Below are 17,477 nucleotides of genomic sequence, written 5' to 3'. Positions count from 1 at the left end.
AGCGTGAATATCCACAGAAAAGACAGGAGTCCATCCACGCCGTGACTTGTTCATCGGGCCGAAAAGGAGGTCAGAACCGCTCAGAAACTGTTGAGACGACACGGGATGCTCTTTGGTTTTCTTTGATCGTACACAGCAATTAATATATTTGGTTTTGGATGAACATTGGTCTCCGCTCGGAAAACACGTGCACCGTCAGCGTCTCCGGCTTGTTTCCGTGTCACTAAATGTACAAGTCAACATGTGAATGTACCATGATTTAAAAGCTGCTAATTATTTTAATTATTTTGCATTTAATTACAAATTAAAACCAAAAAGTATTCTTTTTTTTTTTTTTTCCTTCTCGAAATTGTTTACTTTTTACATGTTAATTTATTTGTGTGTGTGTGTGTGTGTGTGTGTGTGAGCGCGAGAGCATTTTTTTAAAATCACTTTTAGAATTCTCATGGAGGCCAAAAAAAAAGGGTAAAAAGAAATCGTTAAAATGAACTCATTTAGTCCGAGCGAGGAATTATTGGTACAACTTGTTGTGGTTGAACTCTGTAATAAACGATGAATAAGCAGCCTGTCCGGGTGCTTCGATCGGATCCATAACCAACAAATATTCCTCTCGTGAATGCGTCTCCCGTGGTAATAATTCACAATTGATTGACAAATGTTCGACTTTGACCTGAAGCGAAACGTTCGACTGCAATATTTGGACTTTGCAACGACGCGGATGCGTTTATGTTCTCATCCACGCGGTCCTCGTGACAATAGGCCGTCTTTGTGCATCACAGTGTTCCCTTTTTGTATGAATTTGGACGTTTGAAGATTTATAAATGTACCAATTTGCGGTGTTTATATGTGGGGGGGGGTTGAAGATGTTTTTATGAGAAGGTATGTAATAAACTATTGATACAATTGGGAAACTTGCTTTAAGCTTTTGTGGAATTGTGTCCATTATTCAAATGTTTTTATTATAATGTGCTTGCAGAAGACAAAACCATGCCGGTGGCCTCGAATCCATTCAGGTGCTGTTCATTGTTATTGTTTAGCAATGCAGATATTAGAAAAATAAATAAATAGTGACAAATTAAGGTGTGACAAAGAAAAAGGAAAAGCTACGCTTGCAACAAACAACATTCCTATTTCTAGGTTGTAAGGTTGTGCAATATGGCACAATATAAATGCGTCAACCATTAAAGACATTTTGCAATTTAATGTGTCGGATTCCACGTCGCACGTAAGCAGCACTGCTTTCTGGCAGTCGTGCACGTCTATGCATGTTTACCTATCACCTTCTGTTGATACATATGCATGACTCAATGCAACAACAACAACAACAAAATGGTTGTTTATCCTTCCTGCACCGTAACTATAGCCTTTTTTTTTTCCTGCAAAGAAACACAAAGGAAGGAAACACCTCTCACTTCTAAGAGAAACAAAACAAATGCACATGCAAGCTGTTTATTGGACTAAGTGACTAAACTAAAACGTCCGCGTCTTCCCGACCGGTCAGACTTTGAACCCCAAAAAAAGAAAATAAAGAGACGGCACTTGTGCGACGGTCCCTGAGTCGAGGCGGTTTCAAGGGGGCCCGAACTGGGCGTTTCTTTAAGTGTCTGTTCGGTTTCCCTAATATTGCCCATTACACAACAACCACAGTAGTGCAGACCCACGTATGCACACACGTGCCGGGCTGGAAGTCGAAAAATGCCGCAACACGTGTCCGTGGTATCGCGGAATGGAGTGAAGTTATAAATTAGTAAATAAAATGGCGTATTTAATCGTTTAACGTCGTGTCCGTGTGGTTAAAACCATGTTACGGGCTGTTTGTCCTGTACTACTAGTTAAAGTTTAAGTAACTTTAAGGGATCATCGTCAAATGCGCAGGCGCCGGAGGAGGGGGAGTCGCTGGCTGCGCGCGCCGCTTTAAGGGAAATGGGAAGCCTTGAAACCTCCATGTTCTGCGAGCGGAGTTGAAGCACCATATTGAATCAAAGTTGCTATCTCCTTGGCAAACGGTTTTTTTGTTGTTGTTATTGTTGTTGTTGTTGTAAGTTTCCCAGGACTTCAACCCCCCCCCCCCCCCCACGGCGCAATGGCCGAGCTGTAGGCGACTTTGTTGGGATGTTTTCCGGAGCGCTTCGGCTTCGTTTGTAAGTTTTCTTTTTTTCTTTTTTAGTCGGCGAACTATCTGTAACTTTTAAAAAAGCGCGAGACCAGCACGACCGGACCCGAACCCGCTGCATGTGATGGACCCCCCGTCCTCAATAATCACCCAAGTCAGCCGGGATGAGGAGGGGAATAAAGCCGCAGGAGAGAGGGGTAAGTGCCCCTTGTGTGTTTTTTAAAATTATTTGTTAAAAAAAAAAAAGTTGCGTGCAGAGCTCCGGGAGTCCCGAGACTCGGAAGCCGCGCGCAGTGAGCTGTGCTTCGCTGCAACAAGAGCAGTCTCTGGGGGGGTAGGATAGGAACCTAGTCCCGGTCCCCGGTCCCTTCACTTCTGCATAGGTTCAGGCTGCGGCCCTTCGGCCCGTGATGGATGCAAGTTAAGGAAATGACGTACCACGAGAGCCCTAACTACTTTATGCACGAGGATCCTCATCTACTTTAATACCCACACGGTGACGCATTTCACGGCTCCATGCGTCAAATAATGTTAAATATTGGCCACATTTTTTCACTCCTGTGTGACCTCCTATCTCCTCTATATGGTTGCCATGGCTCCCATGCTGTTTACGTCATTACAGGACCCCTCCTCACTTAATGACCGGCCTGTGAAGCACAGAATTATTATTATTATATTATTCTTTCTTATCAGTTCTGTGCTCACCGGCTTGCACCTCTTGGCACGGCCACTGTGCACGGATCAATGACACGATACGGAGGGTGAATGCAGGTCACCGAGCAATCTGGTGACCTGTCAATCATCCTCCTCCCAGAAGAAGAAGAAGAAGCTGCTGCTGGTCTCGTGTAAAGGCCAACAACACCGATATATGACCTGTGCCTGGAATTAAAACGCGTGTTATTGCATGCACACACACACACGCACGTATAAAGGGAGATGGATGACAAGCCTAATCTTTCACATAACCTGGTCCCTCTCACCGCTTCAGAGGAGGGCTCTTTTAGAGACATGACAGAGCCTGCTGGGTCATAAATCGGCACACGGGTCAAACTTTAAAGTTAAACGTGGGCCTACGGAGGTTTAAAATAAGCCTACGGATGAGTGGGCCGCTTTCGATGTGCAAGGTGAATGTTTCTCAATCCTCGCGCGGCGTTGCTTCACACGTTCGAGATCACCGCGGCTGATTACGCCCTGTTTTTTTTTAATCCCTTCTCTCTAAACAAGCGTAGTGTTGAAATCCCAACAATTTCTTCATAATCCTTTTTTGAGAAAGCCGTCCATTGACGCCGGGGAAAACCGTGTCAAAGGGCAAGACGAGAGCTTGTGACGGTGTCGGTTACCAGATCGCCATACTTTATGATATCTGTATTTATTATATCCTCCCCGGTGAGAAATAAGGGATGCAATGCAAAGGACACTCGTGCAATCCCTCGGCTAGTTTGTTTGTCGTTTTCCCACTCGTCTCCAAAAAGGGCTGCCGTCAGGTCAATTCCTCATCTGCCACTAATTATAGTGTGGGCTTCTCCCAGCAGGCCTCGGCCTCCTGCGGGTGCACGCTCGCTCATCAGGGTGTCACGCAAACCGGCGGGTATCAGCATCTCGCGAGGCGTCATCAGTTCCTTCTCTCCAAAGTTTTATTGCAACATGAAAGTCTTCCATTCAAAGAAAAGAGCGCAAAAGGGATAGTTTTTATTACAAATATTGGCAGCCGAGCGTGTGTTTACCACATGTTGGAGGTCACGATGTGACTGAAGCTCGGCTCTCTCTATTTATTTAAGAGTTATTCTCCACGGTTGGGTGAGCATCCAAATCGCTGTAGTCTCCGTTTTAGGAATTCAGATTTTAGTCCTTCTGGTGTTTTTTTATAATGTGACAAATTGGACTTCATCTCACGCGGCTCGAAATCACACGTCTTAGCCCCCGAGCAGATGTCACAGACTTCACCCGCAAATATACATCAGACGGTTGTTTCATCTCGGGTTGGAAGCCAGATGTGTTTAAAAAAAACACCACAACTTAAAATGAGCTGCTACTTCTTAAACAACTATATTTGTATAGGCCCTTTTTTTTTTATTTGTTGAATGGGGACAATATGCATGCTAATTATTGCCGTCTTTTAGTTAAGAAGACAGCAGCTGGAAGCGCTTTGAGGTGAAGGTGTTAGAAACATCAAAACATCTGTACAAGATTCCTTTTAAGACTTAATAAACCGTTAAAACCCAAACTGAACGTTTTGAGATGAGATCAGAAGATTAATTTCACAGCCACGATGAGACAAATGTAACAACTCCTCTATTGTTTTAAGTTCTTTGTCTTCATCTGGCAGAAATGAATTGATTCACGCTCTCTATAACAATGCAAACGACACACGTGAATGAATTGAAAAACCCGGACGGCGAGTCGCTTCCTCCGCCGATCACCCGTCTGTTTCCTCTTCCTGTTTTTGGGCCCCCGAGCGCCGCCTGAGGCCCGGCGCAGGGGTCAGACGGAGTTTGAATCCACAAATGGCGGAGGAGAGGGAATGAGAGAGGGAGAGAGGGAGAGAGAGACACACAACAGAGGTTTGTGTGTTGGTAGCACGGTCACGTCCGGACACACAGAGGCAGCGGAGCATAAAGAGACCCAAACAAAGTGTACGCGAGTGATTCAGGGGGCCGAGTGGAGTTCTGCTCATTGACAGACTTGAGGGGGGGGGGGGAATCCCTGAAGAAACGCCTCCAAATGCCCCCCCCCCCCTTTTGAGAACTCCTCGCTGTCCGCCAGGTAACCCGCCGACCTTCTTTATAAAAGATAACAACATGAAGATGAACTCATGGCAAGAAAAACTGCTTTGTCACTAAATTGCATTTAAAAAAATCCAATTAAAGACGACCGAATATCTCACTTTCCTTCCTGAAAACATGTTATTTTACTTTTAGGTTTATTTGTACTTAATTTGTCAAATTGACGACTAAATACTGTACAATACTTTAACAAATTTAAGTTAAATTAGGTTACCTAATTTAGGTTATACGACTAGAGAGCAAGGAATTAGCTTTTTCTTTTATACCTGTTGAGCTGTGCAGGTGGAGACATATTTTGTAATAATAATAATAATACAATTAATGTATATACCGCTTTTCAAGGTACTCAAGGACCCTTTACATAACATATTTAAAACATCCTAAAAGCTACACAATAAAGTTAACTAAAATTACAATTAAAAACAAGAAATAAGAACACATTAAAAGCAGTTCTGTAGATGGTATTTATGAACACGCCGTCCTCGTGATGCGCTCATGACGCCTTCATGACGCTGTTAAAGTGCTGCGACTTCACCGCCGATGGCCGGGGGCTGTTTGCTGCTGACATCGGAGCGTTACGCAAGAGGCCGTGCGTCTCCAGGAGGGTTTGTGCACATGACTGAAGTATGAGGAAAGCTGCCGCGTGGACTTTGTGCTGTCGTCATACATTCACTGACGAGATGGAGCCCTCGGTGTGGGGGGTATCCCTGAAATGCAGCATTTTTGGATTATCTGTACATCTATTTTTATATGATGAATAACTCGTTCAAGCTACAATTTGCCACTTAATTCATTCAGCTCTAGCTTCTCATGTCACAGGATGTGCGGTTTCTTTGTCGCATGGGGTCACAAACTAAATGTCTTTGGGTTCGGCTTGAATAAAACACATAATGTGAAGACGCGGAAGGATCGATAGTGACCTCCTCCTCCTCTGCAGGCTCCGCCCCCTCTCTGACCTCCAAGAAGTCCAGGAGCAGAGGCCTCTTCTCCAGCCTCTTCTGCTGCCTGTGTCGAGACCATCCCGAACCCCAACCCGTCAACAACAACGCCCCCCTGCTGGTGGAGGAGAACGGCACCGTCTCCAAGGTGTGTTCGTGCCCGGTTGCATATTTGTCCTGTTTTGACAGCGGCGGAGAGATAAAGATCAGTTATTCAACAGGTTCAGGGGAGAAGATTTTCAAGTCTGGTTTCTCTCTCTCTCTCTTTGCTTTTAGATCCAGGTGAAGCCGCTGCTGCCTCCAGTGAAGTCTAAAGACTCGGGAAAGATCTGCGTGGTTATAGATCTGGATGAGACGTTGGTTCACAGCTCCTTCAAGGTCTGTAGAGCACATGGCCGCCGGCATTACGTCATCAGATGGGCACGACAGAGACGGAAAACCACTGTGTCATCCTCCATGTGCACACACACACACACACACACACACACACAGATTGTTTGCCTCGACCTGCATTTGTCCTGCAATGACACCACATATTTAATATCAGGATCGGTCTCCTCTCCTGGTAGTAAACAGTCTTCCTTGTGATTTGGATCTTGTTTATGTCGACGTTTTATATGTTTGTTGTTGTTTTTTATGTCATTCCAACAGCCTGTGAACAATGCAGACTTCATCATTCCTGTGGAAATAGATGGAACAGTACACCAGGTAATGTTTAAAAAAAAAAAAAACGTCCACTGACATCACAGGGTTCAAAATGCCGTCTGCGTTTAAGGGATTTGGAGACGGGTGACGCACCGTGGGTCTGGGCCTGATTCAAGTAATCCAGGATAGGTTTGTTCAGATAAGCACAGCCTCTTCCGGATGACTTGGTTCAGGAACGCTTCCCTCATCCGCCGACGGAACGAAAGCCGCGAGGAACTTCAAGGAAAACAAGTCCCTATTCAGCACGTCTTGAATGCCTGACACTTCAGACGTGTTGAATAATGCACGCTGCGAAAGCACTTCAAACCGTTTTGCACAGGTTAATGTCAAAGTGCCACTTTTCCTCCGGCAGCTACGGTTTGTAGAAACATGTTTTTTTTTTCTGGAACGTGAGCTGTGTCTGAATTGAATGGTTTTAAGATCCCCGTGTCCCCCCCCCCCCCCAGGTGTGCGTCCTGAAGCGGCCCCACGTCGACGAGTTCCTGAAGAGGATGGGAGAGCTGTTCGAGTGCGTCCTGTTCACGGCCAGTTTAGCCAAGGTGAGAAAAACACGACCGCAGGGTGGACAGAGTAGTCACAGGAGAGCACAACAACAAAATGGGGAAACCCTTCAGAGGTGTGAAGCAACAGAGCCTCCGGCTTCCTTTTTTGTGCTCATGTTGTGAAGTGATGTTGTGACACTCCTTTCGCAGTATGCAGACCCCGTCTCCGACCTCCTGGACAAGCGGGGCGCTTTCCGCTCGCGCCTCTTCCGGGAGTCGTGCGTCTTCTACCGGGGAAACTACGTCAAGGACCTGAGCCGCCTGGGCCGCGACCTGAACAAGGTCATCATCGTGGACAACTCCCCCGCCTCCTACATCTTCCACCCCGACAACGCGGTGAGTAGCGACGGGGTAAACAATACGGGGTCAGATCGAACATATTTGTGAGTCTCTCTCTCTCAATTATTGAGACCGATCTGACGATGTCGTCGATGGTGTCGGCCGCTGATGATTGGTCGTCTTCTTCCAGGTGCCGGTGGCCTCGTGGTTCGACGACATGTCCGACACCGAGCTGCTGGACCTCCTCCCCTTCTTCGAGAGGCTGAGCAAAGTGGAGGACGTCTACACGGTCCTCAAGCACCAAGGGGCCGCGAGCTAACGGCTCATCTCAAACCGGATTCAGCCACGCCAGCGAGGCCCACGGCTCCAGCTCTCACTGCCCTGCCCCGGTCTCAACAACCAACATCCTATTTGGGAGTATTATTTTTTTTTAAGGGCCTCGCCACTGCCACCTACTGGTCGAATGGGGGAAACTCCCTGAAATGTGTAACTTTCTCGGCTCGACGTGGGAGGAAAGGATGGACGGATGGTTACGGACGTTTCTGCGGCGGCGCTGAGCCTGCAGTAGTCTGTCGCCTCTGAATCCCCTGGACTCGGTCCGGGTACTGGACCCTATCGTGGATTCACCGGGTCCGATTCTGAGGCAGGATTTGATGAACCGAATTTTTTTGTCCGTGCAAATAAACTTTGTCCGTGTCGTCGTTGAAAGAGCAAGACGGCGTGCACGTACTGGCGGATGTCTTTTTTTTTAAACAATAACTTTTGCCCTAATTTGAGTCAATTGGCACACTTTTTGTCTGCAGAAGAAGAAGAAGAAAAGAAAAAAAAGCTTTTGATCCTCGGGAGTCATTTTAGAGTTCTTAGAGCGACGTGATCAGAGTTGTTGAATTCACTAATAACAAAATGATTGGACGGCACTTTACAAGTTTAGTCTGGAAGTCCTCCCTATCACTGGGATGAAGAAAATTATTTTAGTAAATTTAACGCCGCTTACAAAACAGCATTAGATGATTAATGGGGATCTTTTTTTTTTTGCACTTCAAAATTGTTAATTTGCAGCACAAGGAAACAGTGAGAATCAATGACCACAACTCTAATCCTTTTTTTTATTTATTTTCTTTTTAGAGATTGGTACAAACCCAAAAAAAACAAAGAGCCCTTTTTTCTTTCTTTCTTTTTTTTTTTTAAAACGAGCCGAGCAAGACACTAATATGAATATCAAACCGTCTGAAAGAGCGGCCGCTGTGTTTATCGCAAACGTGGATTTCCAAAGTCGGTTTAGAGATTGACGGACGGGCCAAAAACTGCATCTGCCCCGAGAGGACCAGGATCGGCTCCTCTGGTGGGTCCTGATGCTTGTTTTTAAAGCCACACACACACACACACACACACACAACTTGAATTCTTCAGACTGCATTGGAATGGTATGAGAAAGTTGTGTGACGCAGGAGAAGGTTAACGCTTGGTTTGTCAGTCTCATAAGCTTCAGAGTACAACGTGTTCTTTCTTCTTCCTTTTTTTATTCTTCCCCCCGAAGCTGGAAACTATTTCAGGACTTTGTAATGAGGAGGAGGAGGAGGAGGAGGAGTCAAACAATGCCACTGAAATTGCTATTGTTCATTCCAAAGTGGGCAAGAAAAATTAATTCTTTTGGATTTGTAGGAAATCAGCAACCACAGGAGATGGTTAAAAAAAAAAAAAGGTGATTTGAGGGCGGGGTCTTTCCAGTAAAAACTCCCACGGGGGTCGCACGCCTTGAACGCCACGTGTGGACTGAAGAATGAAGCCCGTGGAGTCGACGTAAAGAGCCTCACGTAGCAGGGATGACAATTAAATCTGACATATTAAGAGCTACCGCATATGTTTAACAAATTCTCTTCAATCAAATTAGCCTGTTTTTGTTGTTGTTTGTTGCCCAGGAGTGCGACTCTTGATACAATATTCACAGTTGGCCGTGACCTGGGTGTTTACTACATATATTAATAGGCAATATATGGATCACCAGCAAATGACCAGAAGGTTGGTAATCTTACTGTAGACGCCATAACAGGGTCGTTATTTTGGAGTATTTATAGGAACGTTAAGTCATGTGATTACGCATTCAGTTAGATATGTATATTTTGTTTTGCACAGTAATAAAGCAAACAAATGTTCATTAATATATGGAATATTCATGTTACTGTACTCGTGATTGAATAGATGTAACCTTAATTGTTTGACCTGTTGTTTTATCATACCAAATTTATATATGGACTGTATGTAATAATGCCATTATCCTCCCTCCCCGAACCATAAATGCTAAATGAAAGATGGTCCAGGTGCTGTTTATATTGAGCATTTCTTCTTTTCATCCTTAAATCCTCTCGTGGGGCAAAAGAAAACCGCGTGCCCAAAACACAGGTAGGTATATTGGGTCATACATTGATAATCTGATGATGTCATCACAATTTGCCTGGCAGTGGTTTTTTCTTTTTGCTCACACTATTTAGAAATTCTACGCATAATGACACTTAATTATTTTTGTCAGTACCTAAAATCTATTAAAAGTCAAATGTGACGCAGCTGCTGTGGCCCTGGAGGTTTCTACAGGATCCCCCAAAGGATTCAGTGGCTTTATTTACTAATTCTGTATGCAAGTTGGAATATCTGTGTCCTTTTTTAAAAACTTTTCTCTTTTTAATTAACCAGGAGGAACTCATTCATTCCTCCATAACCTTGGATAATATCACAATAATACCAAAATCACACAATATGTACTAACTTAAACCAGCAGGGGGTGCTGAAGCAATATGAAAACCATAAAGGTAAGTATACATTTCTTTAAAACATCATTATAGTGACGGAAGTCGTTATGTAAAATGTGTTTTTAGAGCATAACGCAGCTTTAACAAGTTGAGACCAAATGTATTATTGCTTCATAACCAACACGTGATGTATAAAACCGGGATGCATCTACACGTGCATTGTGCGCAAATCGTCGGTGATCGATTCTGCACAGGACTGGCTCATCTCGAACGGACCTACGGCGTTCGTAGTCGCGTAGGCATGAGATCTCGCGAGAGGTTCTCAACGAGACTACAAAAGAACGCGTTGATGACGAAAGCGTTCTGGGTGGTTTTCGAGGAATTTATCAAAGGCACAATTTTATGACATCATGAGTAGTTAGTGTATATAGAAGCTTGCCAGGGAGATTCTGTCAGTAGGAGTTTTCATTTTTACAGAATTAAGTACGAGATTACGGCTTTGAACCAGAAATGTGGGACTATATTTTCAAACGTTTTCGTCGTAACAAGAACATCCAGGTAAACGGGGCTCAGGACCACCCTGAATCTGGACCAAACAAGGCTGCCGGTCCTCAGGACAACCATGGACCTGAAACAAACAAGGCTACCGGTCCTCAGGACGACCATGGACCTGAAACAAACAAGGCTACCGGTCCTCAGGACGACCATGGACCTGAAACAAACAAGGCTACCGGTCCTCAGGACGACCATGGACCTGAAACAAACAAGACTACCGGTCCTCAGGACCACCATGGACCTGAAACAAACGAGGCGGACGGTCCTCAGTGTCACCCTGAACCTGAACCAGGACTACGCCGGAAACGGCAAAGTGGGGATGCAGAGGAAACGTCGCTGCCGCCAAATAAACGGCAGCGGGCACTTGGCCCATGCCCGGACGGTCCTCAGGATCAACCTGAACCTGAACCAAACGAAGCTGCCGGTCCTCAGCACCACCATGGACCTGAACCAAACAAGGCTGCCGGTCCTGAGGACCACCATGGACCTGAACCAAACAAGGCTGCCGGTCCTGAGGACCACCATGGACCTGAACCAAACGAGGCTGCCGGTCCTCAACACCACCATGGACCTGAACCAAACAAGGCTGCTGGACCTGAACCAAACAAGGCTGCTGGACCTGAACCAAACAAGGCTGCCGGTCCTCAGGACCACCCTGAACCAGGACTACGGCGTAAACAACAAAGTAGGGATGGCAAGGAAACATCGCTGCTGCCAAATAAACGGCAGCGGACACTCTCAAGCCCACGCCCACACATCGTGGAACAATCACGGACTACGACTGATATCGGTGATCTCGGCAAGGCAACGGCGGATCTGTTTTTAAGATTCCAGCGAGCAGAAGAACAGATGATGAGCGAGAGAGCTCAATACAGACTCAAGGAGGAGGCCCTGGAGGCTGAAAACAAGTCTCTACAAGACCATGTGATTTTCATGGAGACCAAAAACAAGTCCCTAGAGGGCCGTGTGATTTTCACGGAGACCAAAAACAAGTGTCTACAAGACCATGTGATTTTCATGGAGACCAAAAACAAGTCCCAAGAGGACCGTGTGATTTTCATGGAGACCAAAAACAAGTCCCTAGAGGACCGTGTGATTTTCATGGAGACCAAAAACAAGTCCCTAGAGGACCGTGTGATTTTCATGGAGACCAAAAACAAGTCCCAAGAGGACCGTGGGATTTTCATGGAGACCAAAAACGAGTCTCTACAAGACCATGTTATTTTCATGGAGACCAAAAACAAGTCCCTAGAGGACCGTCTGATTTTCATGGAGACCGAAAACGAGTCTCTACAAGACCATGTGATTTTCATGGAGACCAAAAACAAGTCCCTAGAGGACCGTGTGATTTTCATGGAGACCAAAAACGAGTCCCTAGTGGACCGTGTTGGCCTGGTCATTGAGGTTGTAATGGCGGAGCATGAGTTGACGGTGATCGAGATGGGTCTTCAGAATGAGGCTTTCAGCCGGACCGTCGTGGCCACACCAACGCCCCCAACGCCAATGTTGTTGGCGCCCTCCTCCCATGCCCCCCCGACACCCTCCGACACCCCCCTCCCCCCCGACGACAGTGACGGCAGCAATGGCACCATCGTGGTCACCCCAACCCCCAAGACGCCACCGTTACTCTCCTCCCATGCCCCACCCCCCCTACACCCCAGCGAAATCGTCTACGACTTCAGGGACCGACCGAAGAGAGGCCAAAAGCGCGAAGGGCAGATGACGTGGACGAATCATCCACATTTTCAAAATCAAATGGTGGCCAATGGAACGAGGGCACGGGTAAAAGTAACCTCCTCAGAGTGGAACCCCTGGGGGACCTGATAACTCATAGGGTGGATTAGATCTCCCAGCTGGCCTGGGAACGCCTCAAGAGCTCATAGAATGAGCTGGCAAATGTTTGCGGGTGAGAGGGAAGCCTGCATGGGTCAGTCTGCCCGGCCTGCTGCCACCGCCACTCGACCTTAGATAGGTTGATGAAGATGGATGTTGGGATTTTCCCCTGGTTCGCAGGTTTCCCAACACAAAATAATTAGTCCAGTTGGTCACTGTGGCTAAAATTTCTAGATGAAATCAGAGTTTCTAAAAAAAGTAATCTGTTATTTAAGGCTGAATTTAGAGGAAAAATATTTTTAAATGATGTGCAAAGTGTTAATTAATGAATTAATTTTGATTTTATGTCAATAACTTTGGCACTCAGGGTGTGCACGGAATACTCCTGTTGATGTATTTAATTAAATACATGTGGTGCTACATGACTGGGTCCAGTTACCACCTGGCCCAAGGCTGGCAACACAAAGACAGGCCGCACACAAATCATTGACCCAAAATCAGTTTAATTAAAGCACAACGTCCATTAGTAAAACAAGAATGAGGCCGGGAGTCATCATAGAACAGAAACACAGCCAGAAGAGTGGGCGCGTCATCACACCCCAATACAACCCACTGGATGTAACGAAGCTGGCGATCTCCCTAGCTCTGGAAGTTAAGGGACCCCCGACGACAGCAATGACACCCTCGTGGTCACCCCCCCCGACGACAGCAATGACACCCTCGTGGTCACCCCCCCCTGACGACAGCAATGACACCCTCGTGGTCACCCCCCCCCGACGACAGCAATGACACCCTCGTGGTCACCCCCCCCCGACGACAGCAATGACACCCTCGTGGTCACCCCCCCCGACGACAGCAATGACACCCTCGTGGTCACCCCCCCCTCCTCCCCCCCGACGACAGCAATGACACCCTCGTGGTCACCCCCCCGACGACAGCAATGACACCCTCGTGGTCACCCCCCCCGACGACAGCAATGACACCCTCGTGGTCACCCCCCCGACGACAGCAATGACACCCTCGTGGTCACCCCACCCTCCTCCCCCCCGACGACAGCAATGACACCCTCGTGGTCACCCCCCCCTCCTCCCCCCCGACGACAGCAATGACACCCTCGTGGTCACCCCACCCTCCTCCCCCGCTGCGCAGACGCCACGGAGCGATGCTAAATAACCTTTCACAGGCCGGTGAGGCAGGTAGAGGTGTGTTCACAGGGGGCGACTGTGAGTCAGTGGTTAGCAGGTCCGTCTTTCAGGGGGTTGGCGGTTCAATCCCCGCCCTAGTCGATGTGTCCTTGAGCAAGACACTTAACCCTGAATTGCTCCCTGTAGCTGTTCTACAGTGTATGAATGTAACATGATTGTAAGTCGCTTTGGATAAAAGTGTCAGCTAAATGACATGTAATGTAATGTATGTAATGTAATGTAATGTGGACGCGGTGTCAATCCTATGGTGTTGTGAGTTAGCTAACGTTAGCTGATATTAAATGTATTGTATTGTATTGTATTAAATGTAAATGTGTGTATACAAAAGTATTGATATTAAAAGTACTGAAAGTATAAGTAATGTATACATACATGATGTGTCCTTGAGCAAGACACTTAACCCTGAATTGCTCCCTGTAGCTGTGTCTACGGTGTGTTAATGTAACATGATTGTAAGTTGCTTTGAATAAAAGTGTCAGCTAAATGACATGTAATGTAATGCAATGTAATGTAATACATCCAGGACATGGTCTAACCGCACACCGCACCTTGTTCACTTCGCTCGGCTTCTGCCAATCGGCTTGTAGCTCCTTCACTTCGAGCTAAACACTCAACAAAGTCACGACTGTTTGCTGTGCTGGCTCCTCATTGGTGGAACGAGCTCCCCATTGACATCAGGACAGCAGAAAGTCTCTACACCTTCCGTCGCAAACTAAAAACACATCTTTTTCGACTATACCTTGAATAGGGAAGGTAGAGCCGTAGTAGCACTCTAGTAGCACTTAAATGTCCCTTACCGATAGCACTTTGTAGTTTAACATTATTGAAGAAATTGTACTTTCTCGATGTACTTATGGTTGAATTCACTTATTTTAAATCGCTTTGGGTAAAAGCGTCAGCTAAATGACATGTAATGTAATGTAATCAGTAATCACAAAACCATTGAAATATGTTTAATAACCCAACACTACCTCACTACACTTATCATGTGCAATGTGTGACATATTATTTTAAACTGTATCCCAAACTGTACATATTAGCACCTTTTTTGCTTTTATTCTTGTACATAGTACCACCTTTCTGTATACACTATCACCTTCTGTATAGTGTTTTTTTAATATATTTTGCATTTTCCTTTCTAATTATAGGGTTATTTCTGAACTGTTATATTTGTGAATGTGTGCACATGTAGCGCGCCGCAAATCTTTCTTCAAATATAAAAAAATATAATAATAATATATATTAATGCAAAGAATAGAGAGATGTCCATAGTTATTTATTGTATTTCGAATTTGCTCGTTCACACTCGCTCAATGGAGACAGTTTCTGACCTGAATGTAAGCAGGTAACACTCATTAACAACTACAGACAGACACATTCTGTAACTACCTGGACTTACAGGTAAACCTGAATGTAAGCAGGTAACACTCATTAACAACTACCGACAGACACATTCTGTAACTACCTGGACTTACAGGTAAACCTGAAAGTAAGCAGGTAACACTTGTTAACTACAGACAGACACATTCTGTAACTACCTGGACTTACAGGTAAACCTGAATGTAAGCAGGTAACACTCGTTAACAACTACCGACAGACACATTCTGTAACTACCTGGACTTACAGGTAAACCTGAATGTAAGCAGGTAACACTCGTTAACAACTACAGACAGACACATTCTGTAACTACCTGGACTTACAGGTAAACCTGAAAGTAAGCAGGTAACACTTGTTAACTACAGACAGACACATTCTGTAACTACCTGGACTTACAGGTAAACCTGAATGTAAGCAGGTAACACTCGTTAACAACTACAGACAGACACATTCTGTAACTACCTGGACTTACAGGTAAACCTGAATGTAAGCAGGTAACACTCGTTAACAACTACAGACAGACACATTCTGTAACTACCTGGACTTACAGGTAAACCTGAATGTAAGCAGGTAACACTCGTTAACAACTACAGACAGACACATTCTGTAACTACCTGGACTTACAGGTAAACCTGAATGTAAGCAGGTAACACTCGTTAACAACTACAGACAGACACATTCTGTAACTACCTGGACTTACAGGTAAACCTGAAAGTAAGCAGGTAACACTTGTTAACTACAGACAGACACATTCTGTAACTACCTGGACTTACAGGTAAACCTGAATGTATGCAGGTAACACTCGTTAACAAAAATAGGCCTAATGACGCCAACTATTGTTTTATTGTTCAATTGTCATTATTTATTGCTACATGCTCACTCTTAAATACATGATGTATACAACTAAGATGGGTGGATAAATGTTTTAATTTGGTCTAATTAAAAAACATGGTTTCCGGTTTAAACATGTTTTTTTTTTTTGCTTTGCCTAAAAGCAAATAGCACTCCATAGACAAAATTAAAAGCAATACTTTCAGTAAAAGTCGTATTTTCACTTTGGATCACGTGTCACGTGACTACCACGTGACCATATGACGTAGTATATGACGTAGTGCTCCCTGTGGGTTCTGATGTCCGCCATGACCTCGCTTCGCCTGAACTTCTGAAGTAAAAACCGTCTGTTCTTCAAGACAACTCATTTAAACAAGGTAATACTTCTAAATGGTGTTGTTTTAAAGGGAACACGTGTTTCCGTGCACATTAATTGTTAGTGGCAGAATGTACAACTGTCTGTATATGTGTTCGCGAACGTTAGTTAATGTAGTTAGCTAGCTAGCGTTAGCGTAATGCATGTTAACGTATTACGCTATAGTTAGCTAGCTAGCGTTAGCGTAATGCATGTTAACGTATTACGCTAACGTTAGCTCTCCTGTTCTTCCGCCATGTCCACAAAGGCCCGATAGTCATTCTGCATACTAATTAGCCATGTGCTTTTCGCAGCGTGGGGACAACTTAATTTTTTTTCCAAATACCACACATTATACAACAAAATGAAGCTTTAGAGCCTGTGGTTTTTAGTTGATAATTAAAATAACGATGTTTTACCTTGTTTGATTGAACAGATGCAGATAAGTATATCTCAGTACACCTCTATTAGTCCTAGATAATGAGGAACAAAATGATACTTAATTCTTAAGTCAGTATTTTGCAGTATAGTACAATACTTCCAGTATGTCTAAAGCCTAATTAATAAATGTGTCTGTAGTGACAATTAATAGATAGTGCTGTCTCAAATAAGTTATTTCTCTTTTTCCTTTGTTTACAGGGTTGCTGCTGTTTCCTGTAACTGTCTGAAATTGTAGCCATATTGCTGAATTCGGTAAGTCAAAATATGACAACTGTGAACATTTTCAGGTATTTTTAAATGGGAATGACAAACCCAAAATATAATACTTCAGAGAATACCTTGAATTTACCACAAATGTAGTCTGTAATATCAATAATTTTTAATGGTGGACATTTTAATGGCAGGTTAATTTTACATTTCTATTTTTGCAATATTTATTTATTATCATATTTGTAGAATTTTAAACGCATAACTGGCAGTCAAAACAAATATCAAGAAGTTACCCACCCAATGGAATGTGACTAGATTTCACCAAACAATAAACAAAATTCAAAGTTATTTACTATAGTTTTTATATATCCTTCAAAAAATATTTAAAATACTAAAGTTAATCATTACATGACTGAATTGTAGATAATCATGCCATACAGGAAATCACTTTCTTTGTGTTTCAAACTGTATAAACCCATTTGCCTATTCCAACTTTTGAATAGTTTGTGAAGATGTTCAGGATGGTGTGATCAGACTAATAACAATAACTCTAGTCAAATTTATTC

General features: G+C 44.5%; 1 protein-coding gene across 3 annotated transcripts; it reads left to right on the top strand.

Annotated features, from left to right (window-relative positions):
• Positions 1 to 1,803: 1,803 nt before the first annotated feature.
• Positions 1,804 to 9,675, top strand: LOC117744964 (carboxy-terminal domain RNA polymerase II polypeptide A small phosphatase 1-like). Of its 3 annotated transcripts, none has more exons than XM_034552917.1 (8): positions 1,804 to 2,038; positions 2,168 to 2,310; positions 5,834 to 5,982; positions 6,111 to 6,212; positions 6,486 to 6,542; positions 6,986 to 7,078; positions 7,232 to 7,417; positions 7,551 to 9,675. In XM_034552917.1, the coding sequence occupies exons 2-8, from the start codon at positions 2,238 to 2,240 to the stop codon at positions 7,677 to 7,679; spliced, it is 789 nt and encodes a 262-aa protein (XP_034408808.1). In that variant the 5' UTR covers positions 1,804 to 2,038; positions 2,168 to 2,237; the 3' UTR covers positions 7,680 to 9,675. The 3 variants fall into 3 exon arrangements, with proteins under 3 accessions (XP_034408808.1, XP_034408807.1, XP_034408809.1); XM_034552918.1 differs by having other exon boundaries at positions 1,970 to 1,984; XM_034552916.1 differs by having other exon boundaries at positions 1,804 to 2,310.
• Positions 9,676 to 17,477: the final 7,802 nt, after the last annotated feature.

The sequence above is a fragment of the Cyclopterus lumpus genome, chromosome 2, assembly GCF_009769545.1.
Source record: "Cyclopterus lumpus isolate fCycLum1 chromosome 2, fCycLum1.pri, whole genome shotgun sequence".
Taxonomy (NCBI): Eukaryota; Metazoa; Chordata; class Actinopteri; order Perciformes; family Cyclopteridae; genus Cyclopterus; species Cyclopterus lumpus.
The sequence above is the reverse complement of the archived record's forward strand: the minus strand, read 5'-3'. Positions and strand labels throughout refer to the sequence as shown.